Here is a 10,335-nt window from a genome sequence, read left to right on the forward strand (position 1 = left end):
TCTGTGAAGCAGAACTGGTTTGTGTCATTGATCCCCAGAGCTTCAGTTAATCGGGTTTCCCTGGATTAATTTTTTTTCTCTTATACTTTTTGCAGATCATAAGAGAGAACAGTGTATCTCTTCAGGCAACAGAGCTGCCTTCATCTGAAGACCTCAGCTTGGAAACACTGGCGTATGTAATGTGTGAGAAGTTGTGCTCCTGCAAATTCATCTGAACTCTTTGCAAAAAAATCTTTCCCTTGATATTTAGGGAATTTTATTTTCCATTTTCTGTAAAGGCTGATAAGTCTTTTCACTTTTCCCCCTTTTTTAATTATAGAGGAGTGTGTGGTGTGTGTTCAGATGAGGAAAAGAGAGGCATTGAGTCATTTCTCTGTGTTGCTCCTTAGGCAAGCTCACGTCTACATCATTGCTGGAGCCTGCTTGTCACTGGGGTTTCGATTTGCTGGGTCAGAAAATCTGGCAGCATTTAACTGCTTGGTAAGAGAGTCTCACTTTTCCCCTGCAGTTTCCCCAGAGCTGTAACTTCTCTCTTGTATCTATACTTAATATGCATTTTCTTTTCTTCCCAGTACAAATATGCAACAGATTTCCTGAAGAGTTTGTCAGCACCAACAGCTTCTATAGTAAGTTCTTGCTGGTTTGAGGCTTTGTTGTGGAAGGGACTTTGATAACCCTCTGCCAAAACCTTGATGGGAACAAACCCCATCCCTTTCTGACTTTGTAGCACAGCCTATTTATAGAAGGTGGCAGTGCTGTGAATCATTTTTGTGAAGGATTTGGCTGTCTCTCTGCTTTCCCTCTCTCTGCAGAACGTGGGGTTTGAGCTGGGGGGTAGGGAGCAGCGTGTTGGGCTGCCCAGCAGTGTGTGTTTGACCACAGCAGTGTAACAAAGCCTTCCCTGCTCTGCCTGCAGACAGGTCACTACAACCTGGAGACCTGCTTGAGTGTCCTGCTGCTGTCCCTGGCCATGGTCATGGCTGGCTCTGGAAACCTCAAAGTCCTCCAGCTTTGCCGCTTCATGCACAAGAAGACGGGTGGGGAGATGAACTATGGGTTCCACCTGGCTCACCATATGGCTTTGGGGCTCCTCTTCCTGGGAGGAGGAAGGTAACTTGCCTGTTCCAAAGGCAGGTGGGGTTTTTTTTTGTCTTCTTTCAGCTCTCCTGCAGAAGCTGGAGTGCTTTGCAGTCCTGCAGTCTGCAGTTTACTTGATAATTATTTGTTGCTCTAACACTGCACCAGATGTCCCTGCCCATGCAGGGGCTTGGGTCTTGATCTTTAAGGTCCCTCCCAACCCAACCCAACCCAAACCATTTTATGATGAAATCTATGGATGCATAAACACATCTACTGGGAATGAAAGTCCCCTTGTTTTCTAGATTATTTCAATCCCACAGGAATGTTTCTGGCTTCTGTTTTATTTCCTACTGCTGCACGTTTATTTTCACTGCTGTAGGAACACATTTATTTGTAACTTCATTGCCTGGATCATCTCTTCATTAATATCCTTCCCACCAAAATATTTTGAGCACCTGTGCCAGAGGCCTGGATTTGCTAGCAGAGGAAGCTAATAGATAATGTTTTCCTACAGGTATTCCCTGAGCACCTCCAATTCTTCAATTGCTGCTCTGCTGTGTGCTCTCTACCCTCACTTCCCTGTTCACAGCACAGACAATCGGTAAGGGCTTGCTGGGCTTCACCTTCCCTTCACCTAAATCATCTTCTTACAAAATAAGTTATCTAGAGGCAGGTTGGTTTTGGTTTTTTTTTCACCTGGGCATTCTCCAAATCATTTTTCAAGCTTTTCCAAAAAGAAGTGAAAAGCAGAAGAAGTAAGATGTGAAGTGGTGATCGAAATCTTTGATCAGTGAGGAAATGCAAGCAGCTTTCCTGAGGCTCTAGATGGTGCTGCTTTGACTTGACAGTTCCATTTAGCTCAACAGAAAAGGCTATTTTTAAGGTGTTTTTTTTCAGTCTGTCAGTTTATGGCTCTCAGTCAGTTCTAGCTGTGATTCCTGCAGCCCTGACTAACGCCAAGGTGTTAAAGCACTACAAAACCTACTGCAGTGCTGCAGATTTCCCTTTAGCTTAACCAGCAGCTGAATCTGGTTGGGATTTGGGGATTCCTGCCTGCCTGTGCTGAATTCCTGATTCCCCCCTGCAGGTACCACCTCCAGGCTCTACGTCACCTGTACGTGCTGGCAGCAGAGCCCCGGCTCCTGACACCCGTGGACGTGGACACCAACACTCCTTGCTATGCCCTGATCGAGGTGACCTACAAGGTGAGGTGTCCTTTGGGGAGGTGTGGGAGACTCTGCTCTGCTGTGGCACACTGTTTTCATTGTTGTGGCCACCAGAAAGCCTTGGGTTTGCTTTTGGGTTGTGGCAGAGACAAGTCCCACGCAAATAATTGAAGCTTTGCTGTGCTCAGCCCACTCCTGCTTCACATGCACTTTGATGTCACCTTGAGAGCAGAACACAGGGCAAAAGAAAAAGGCACCACAAAGCCTTTGAGCAGTCCCAGGGTCATTGTTCCTCTCAAAGGAAGAACTTTCAAAACCTAGAGTTGGTTGGAACCCTCTGTGTTTTTTAAACCTCCTCCTCATTGTGCTGGGATGAGCACCTTGGTGTTTCTGCTTGGTGCTCATGCCACACATCCTTTGGAGATGAATCCCTTCCACAGGATTTGTTTTGTTCAGGCTTACTTGAGGCTGGTGCTCACAGAAGGACTAAAGATGGACATCTTGGGATTTCAGGGGAGAAGAGCATGGATCCCATGTGCCTCTGTCAGAGTTCTGCATGCTCCTCATAGAGTGACCCTCTCAAACCTTCAGGGTTTCAGTTGAGGTGTGCCTGATGTGCACAGAGTTACATGGTAGATCCATCCATGGGAAATACACCTTGAATTTAGGCTCATGTTTCCTGACATTAAAGGCAGTGCTAGATCATGTACTTACTCAGAGCTCAGGAACAGAATCTGACTGACTGTTAGGAAGGAGGTGCACCTTTTCTTTCTTTCCATGTGAAAATGAGCTTTACTAATGGGAATTCTGGTGGCATTTTCAAGGGCACACAGTGGTATGCAGAAGCCACTGAGGAGCTGATGGCACCCACACTTCTTCCAGAGCTTCACTTACTCAAGCAGGTAAAGAAGTGTCTTCATTTAAATGAGGGGTTTGATCCCCCACCTTGGGTCACAATCTTAAATTTTGCCACATGCATCTCTGTGGTGTATCAGGGAGTTCCTTGTGCCAAAAAACTTCACTCTAGGGGAGACAAAGCTGGGGGTTCTGGGGTTTTTGGGGTGGGTAGCACTGTAAAAGGGCACCTGGCCTTGTAAAGGCCCAAAGAGAGCTGCAGGCTCATGTAGAAAACAAGCAGAAAGTTTTATGGTTCTGGTTCTGTCTAGTAATAAAAATGCTTCTATTGGCAGATCAAAGTGAAGGGACCACGGTACTGGGAGTTATTAATAGATTTAAGCAAGGGAACAAACCATCTGAAGTAAGTATTCTTAGTGATGCCTAACTCAGTAATGACCTTGTAGTAATATTCTTTTACTTTTTTTTTTTTAAACCCCTCCAGTTCTCGTAACACCCACGGTTTGGAGAGGAGCCTGCTTTTGATGGGTTCACTGTTGTGCATCTGACAGCACTTTGGGGTGAAGAAAGAAACTGTGTAGTTGGTTTCACCTAGTGATGTGAATAATTCATGCAAAAAAAACAGGGCAGGGGAAAATCTCATAGTAAAAACCACAGATATTGTCAGTGGGATTAAACACTACCAGAAACCATCCTCTACTCATGGTTTTAGTTTAGATTTGAGTCGGTGTGATGTCATGTTTCCCAGGCTGGTGAGACAGTAGTTAGGTAGCTGTTACTGCTCTCTGCAATACACTGTTTTTTCTCATGTTACCTGAAGTACACAAAGCACTGCTTGCTGCTTTGTAACTCTGCCTCAGGCAACTGAGAAACAGAAATCTTCCCAGAACACAGGATCTGTGGGTAAAATCAGCCTCCTGCTCCCCAGCTTAGCTAACAGCAGTACAGAAGCAGCCAGCTGCCTCTTTCAGCACTGACATACTGCTTCTGCTTGCTTTAAATGCCTTAAAAATGGCAGGGCCCAGGCTGGCAGTGTTCTGGAGAGACAAAGCCACGTGTCAGAAGTCATCCTCCCTCTCTGACTGCACGTGAGCTGCTGCTCTGTTGCCACACTGAGCAGTTTGTTTCAATACAGATAATTCAGTTATTTTAAGGATTCCCAGGGCCTGCAGTTAATGACACAACTGATATTCTGAGTTGGGTGAACATGCAGCTGCTTTGCAGCTTTGGAACTGCTGCAGGCTTCTGTTTGTAGGCTTGGTCAAGGTATAGCAGGGGGGTGTTGGATTTTTGGTTTTGGGGTTGCTTATTTACTTATTTATTTTTTTACATGAAGGCCCATCACAGCACACCTCTGGAAACCAACTGGTGTGGTTTTCCTTGGTGCTGGGACCTCATCCTAGGGGAGTCCAGCAGGAACCTGCCAATGACTTCAGGAAGTTTATATCCCTTTGTATCAGCAGGGATCATCTCTTTTTTTGTCAGTCTTGCCTCTCATCACATCACTGTGTGATAGCAGCCTGCCCTGAAGATCCCAGGGTTTCTGTGTGTCCACAAGCAGGGCAGGGTTCCAGTCACCAGGACAAAGTGGGAATATTAGCACATAGGAATCAGAGAATGGGTTGGGTTGGAAGGGACCTTAAAGCTCCTCCAGTCCCAACCCCGTGGGCAGGGACACCTCCCACAGCCCAGGGTGCTCCCAGCCCCATCCAACCTGGGCTGAGACACTGCCAGGGATGGGGCAGCCACAGCTTCTCTGGGAAACCTGGCACAGGGGCTCAGCACCTTCTTGGCTCCTTCCCCATCTCCAACCTCAATCTCCCCTTTCTCTCCAAGTTTTAACCCATTTCCCTTCTCCTCTCCCTACCCCCCCGTGTCCAAAGCCCTCCCCCAGCTTTCTTGGAGCCCCTTCAGATATTGGAAGGTTGCTCTGAGCTCACCTGGGAGCCTCCTCTTCTCCAAGCTGAACAACCCCAAGCCCTCAGCCTGGCTTCCCAGGGAGGTGCTCAGCCCTCTGAGCATTTCAGTGTCTCTGCTCTGGACACCTTCCAGGAGCTCTGTGTCCTTCTGGTGTTGGGGACTCCAGAACTGGACACAGAGCTCCAGGTGGGGTCTGACCAGAGCACAGGAGGTGTTGGAGTTCACCTTTCCCTCCCTCCCCATCTCTGGAGGTGTTCAGGTCCAGGCTGGATGAGGTTTTGTTCAGCCTTGTCTGGATGAGAGGTGTCTGAGGTGGATGCTCTGTAGGGTCCCTTCCAACCTCACCATTCTGTGGTTCTGAGTCCATTCCAGACCTGCCTGGCTGGGTGCCTGTCTCAATCTAATCCCCTTGCTCTCATTTCAGATCAATTCTGGCCAAGGGGGGTGTCCTCTACGTGAAGCTGAGGGCAGGGCAGCTCTCCTACAAGGAGGACCCCATGGGCTGGCGCAGTCTCCTGGCTCAGACTGTTACCCACAGGCACTCTGAGGCTCGGGCATTCAAGGTATCATTCCCAAACTGATTTTGTGATTTTCCTGCTAGGAATGCTGCCTCTGGAAAGGACTGAGGGGGGATGCACAGCAGGGCCTGATGGGGTGGTTTGATTTCCAGCACCTAGTACTGAAGTTACTGGCTGTGCTGGAGGGAAAGGAAGTCTGGTGGCTTTCACAGGGCATGGCAGAGCTCAGAGCAGCCACGTGGATCCACGTGGGCAGGGAGCAGTGTTTGGCCCATGGTGTGCTTTTATGTAGGTTACAACCTTCTCACTTGTGTTTTGGAGAGAGGGATGGGTGTAAATTGTCATTCCATTTGTGTAGTAAAACTAAAAAGCTCATTTTGTGAGGGAGTTTTCATCTTTTTTTTTTTTTTTTTTTTTTAGCCAGAAGCAATTTCAGCTTTCACTTCTGATCCTGCTCTGTTTTCATTTGCTGATTATTTCTGCAAACCAACTGTGAACATGGGACAGGTATGATGCCTAGGGCTGGACTACCATGGTTTCTTGCTCTTGTGGATAAAAGGTGGGGAAAAAAACCTATGATAAACTAAGGAACAAAATTCAGCTCTTCAAGTACAGTGGGGACAAGGGATGTTTTGTGTGGCAGAGGTGTGAAACAGTGTTGGCCCAATAGTTCTGGTTGGTTTGTTTGCTTTCTTTCCCCAGTGGTTACATCCCAGTGGCTGCTCCTTGCCTGAACCAGCTGTGTTCATTCCAGAATGTGTTTAACAAACACTGAGATCCTTCTTTGGTGTCCTGAAGCATTTAGGTGAAGCCACTGCAGAAGGTTTAGGGTTTTTTTGCAGTGTGTCTCTGCACAAAATGACTTAAGGGAGGGAGTAAAACCCCATTGCATTATGCTTAGTTTTAATAAGCCCAGGAACAAAAGCAAGCTGGGGAGCACTGTTAGCTGTCTCTAATTTATGTCATGTCAGTGCCTGGGTTAACTTTAATGGAAGGAAATGGGAGCAATGCAAGACCCTGAAGTGATTCGTGTCCAGCATGTGTGCTCTGTTAAACATGTGTCTTTTATCAGAAACAGGAAATCCTGGATCTTTTCTCCTCGATTCTTTATGAGTGTGTTACCCAAGAAAACCCAGAGATGCTGCCCACGTACATAGCCATAGATCAGGTGCAGTAAACACTTCTTTGGAAATGTTTAAAGCCCTACTTTGGCATTAGAGGATTGTTCACTGGGTGGGATTTTCATGGGAGGCAGAAAGGAAGAAGGGGAGACACAAACCAGTGAGCTTCCAGGGAGATGGCAGAGGTTTTAGAAGGAAATTGGAAAATGATTTAAGCTAATGGAAACTGAAGTGAAACGTTAGCTGGCAGTTTTTCACAGTAGGTGCTCAGGAGAGCAGCCCTTGCCAAGGAGGGCTTTCAGGTTCATTTAATTAGAGTTTATGGCAGCAATATTTCTTTCCTCCTCCAGCTCACGTGCTCACAGTCACTTTGTGTTTGCTCTCTGCCAGGCTGTGAGGAGACTGACGAGGAGGGAAATGTCTGAGACGTTTGAGCTGTGGCAGATTAAGTTGGTCTTGGAATTCTTCAGCTCCAGGAGTCACCAGGAGAGGATGAGCAGGAACCCAAACCGAGGGCTCTTCATGAACTCTGAATTTCTGCCTGTGATGAAGTGCACCATTGATAACACTTTGGATAAGTGGCTTCAAGGTACAGGGAAGATGACTTGAATCCTACAGCCAGGATTGGTTAAACATGTGTCTTGGTGGTGGGACCACCAAGCTCAGCCTTCTGGTCTTCTTGACTTTGTCTTGCCTTTCTCTTTCCTCCCCCAAATGCTCCCTGAACTTCACCACAGTGTTCTGTCTGTTACAGCTGGAGGAGATGTCTCTCTGCATTCCTACCTGAGTGGGCAGCCCACTGAGGAGTCTCAGCTGAGCATGCTGGCTTGCTTCCTGATTTACCACTCTGTCCCCACACCAGGACAGCTGGCAGCTGGAGGCTTGGAAGGTAAAAGCTGGGCTGGATTTGTCTTGTCTACTCAAAGGAACAACATAATCCTGTCAGCTGGGTGGCAGCAGCCTTGCCTCTGAAAGCTGCTCCATCCAGTTCTGTTCTTTGTTGACTCTTGAATCTGGACATAAAAGGGAATGGCTTTTTGCAGGGCTGAAGAAGGCAGAATTAGACCTTAGGAAAAAAAAAATCTGGTTTGTTTTTTCCTTTTGTCCTGAGCTGCAGGTAGTGATGTTCTCACAGGCTGTAGCAGGGAAATGTTCTCCTTGCTGGGCTTACCATATCCCAAGCATCCTTTGAATCTCAGAGGGATCACCTGCTCTTCCAGGTTTTTAGCAGCAATCCTGTCTGGGATCCAGGGAAATTCAGGGCCCTTTCACTTTTCTCTTGCCCCACAAAGCTGGGGATGTAACCTGATTGCACTGTACAAGTGGAGGTATCTCAGACTGGACTTCATTTTGGGGACTGCCCCTTTGGCAGGAATGGCAGCACCTCAGTGGTGAGAGGAATCTGGTGCTGGAGGCTCTGCTGGCACCCTGAGCACACAGGCCAGTGACATTTTCTAGTTATATCCCTAAAAGCCTCCTGTTCAGCCCTAAAAGCCTCTCTGGCAATCCTGGTTTTCTGTGTCCTCTCTCCCCGTGACACCTCTGCCTCCCCTTTGGAAGTTCCTGACACATGGATTGGCTTTGGGCTCCCTTAAAATGTTAATACCTGAAGTTGACTTTTCTCCCAGTGTTGCAACAAAGCAAACAGCAGTGAGCACACCTCCAGAGGCTGCTCCCTGTCACCTCTGCCCTCTTGACACTTCTTTTATTTGGCACATCTGCTCGTTTTCTTTCTCCATCTCTTTAGGAAGCACCAACTTCTCCGAGCTGCTCCTGAAGTTCAAGCAGCTGAACATGCCTGTCCGTGCCCTGCTGAGGCTGGCACCCCTGCTGCTGAGGAACCCCCAGTCCATGGTGCTCTAGGTGCCTGGCTGCTGGAGGAGCAGAGCCAGCAAGGGCTTGGGCTCAGGCTTTTCAAACCCACACAGGTAAAAATGTGCTTGGTTTTTTTTGATTTTGTAACTTCTCAAACAATGTCAACGTCAGAAGTCATCCCTGGATGTGGTGGCTGTGACCAGGAGTTATTTATAACTTGTTAAGAGGAATTTAAAGTAAAATTGTAAAAGTTGAGCTAATAATAAATTTACTTTTGTAACTAAGGGTTGCTTACCAGTCTGTCTTGTGTGGTGAATTCTGAACTGTTCTATTTCCTTGTTTTTCTAACTTCTTGGCTTGGGATGGGACTTAATCCACTCCCACAAGGTCCTGAAGGTTTTAGGAGACAGCCCAGAAAATGCCAAACTTGCTTTTCCTCCTGGGTCTCAGGCTGGAAGGGAGACAAGCCACCTGCCTGCAGTGTGTGGAGTGTGCTTGGCAGGCCCTGGTGTGATCTTTCATTCTCATTCATGCAATTTATTTATTTTTGTCTCATAAAGGCACTTCTCTTCCCTGAGCAAGTGCTCATTGCTCTGCTCCCACTCACTCGCTGCACTGTTTACATCTTTTTTCTTTTACATCTTTTTCCCCTCTAATCTTTGTTCTGCAATTAGTCAGTGGCTGCTGAGAAGACACCTGCCCTCTGCTAGGTTACATTATGTCTGGCCAAGAACTGAAACTACTTAGAGACAATTTAAATAACTGGGCAGTCCTTTGTGTTCCCTTCATCTCTGCTCCCAGGCCTCTGCCTTGCCCTGAGCTCCCTGTTTGTTCTGGGCAGCCCAGGCACCTCATTTGTCACACAACAGGAGGAATTATTCCAAAAAAAGCAGCCAGAGGCTGAGGGAGTGCTACTGGAACAGCAGCCAGGGCTGAGCTGTGGGATTTGCCTGATTCTGAAGTTTCAAGTGGGATTTTATTCTGCAGGACTCGTGCTGAGCCCACTCCACTGCTTTCCCCAAAGTCTCAAGCAGTGGAGCCAAAGGATTTTAGGGAGGGGAGAGATGGATGGGGGAAGACAATGAGGAGTGACTGGGGAGAAAGAAGGAGAAGCAGCTTACAAACTAGGTGTTATTAAGAAGAACACTTTTAATCTGTGTATTAACTTAGGGGTTTGGTTGCTGAAGACATCCTGAAGGGACCTGAGCTCCTGCCACTGTCACCAATTCCACTTCTTTTTTTGGTTTTGGGGTGTTTTTTTTTTTTTGTTTTGTTTGGTTGTTTTTGGTTTTTTTTTTTTTGGTTTTTTGTTTTTGTGTGTTTTTTTTGTTTTTGGTTTTTTTTTTTAAGCTGTTCAGAAGTTTTAATCTAAAGAAAAGTCAGTGTTCTGCTTCAGGGGAGGTCAAGTCTTTCAACAGATCTCCAAGGCAGCTGCTCTGGAGCCCAGGGCTGTCCCTCTGGTGGGTTGCAGGGTGATGGGGAGCCAGAGGGTGGGCTCCATCGTGTCACCCGTGGGTGACAGTCCCCTGGGTCCTGCTGCTGGCTCTGGCTCAGGGCAGGATGATCCCCACTCAAAGACTCTGGTGGGAGAAGCAGTGAGGATGAGAGGAAAAAATCAGAGGTGTCCTGAAGGAAGGTGCTGGGGTTTGCTCCAGATTGTGGAAGATTGAGGTGGGTTTTGTGGTTTAAAACCCAAAATCCCCTGCTCTGAAGGTACCTTCTCTGCTCTGTGAATTAATTAACAAGTATGGAACCCCCAGTTGTGTCCCTGGGAGCCAGCAGGTCTGTCCCTGCTGTCCCCACTGCTCCTGTCCCTGGGGCACAGCTTGGGGAAGCTTTCTGTCCTAAACTGCAGAAATA

The 10,335-nt window shown here is 47.4% G+C and overlaps 1 protein-coding gene across 4 annotated transcripts in view; it reads left to right on the top strand.

Moving 5' to 3' along the window:
• Positions 1-8,759, top strand: part of ANAPC1 (anaphase promoting complex subunit 1) — a 34,564-nt gene extending 25,805 nt beyond the window's left edge. For all 4 annotated transcript variants that reach the window (XM_030447715.1, XM_030447717.1, XM_030447716.1 and 1 more), the window contains exons 34-47: positions 96-172; positions 390-480; positions 573-626; positions 917-1,110; positions 1,595-1,681; positions 2,168-2,285; positions 3,071-3,148; positions 3,437-3,504; positions 5,446-5,584; positions 5,960-6,046; positions 6,612-6,707; positions 7,051-7,249; positions 7,415-7,549; positions 8,408-8,759. In XM_030447715.1, the coding sequence (XP_030303575.1) occupies positions 96-172; positions 390-480; positions 573-626; positions 917-1,110; positions 1,595-1,681; positions 2,168-2,285; positions 3,071-3,148; positions 3,437-3,504; positions 5,446-5,584; positions 5,960-6,046; positions 6,612-6,707; positions 7,051-7,249; positions 7,415-7,549; positions 8,408-8,523 (1,539 nt within the window). In that variant the 3' untranslated portion in view covers positions 8,524-8,759. The remainder of the gene's footprint in view (positions 1-95; positions 173-389; positions 481-572; positions 627-916; positions 1,111-1,594; positions 1,682-2,167; positions 2,286-3,070; positions 3,149-3,436; positions 3,505-5,445; positions 5,585-5,959; positions 6,047-6,611; positions 6,708-7,050; positions 7,250-7,414; positions 7,550-8,407) is intronic.
• Positions 8,760-10,335: the final 1,576 nt, after the last annotated feature.

Source organism: Calypte anna, chromosome 3 (assembly GCF_003957555.1).
Source record: "Calypte anna isolate BGI_N300 chromosome 3, bCalAnn1_v1.p, whole genome shotgun sequence".
Classification (NCBI taxonomy): Eukaryota; Metazoa; Chordata; class Aves; order Apodiformes; family Trochilidae; genus Calypte; species Calypte anna.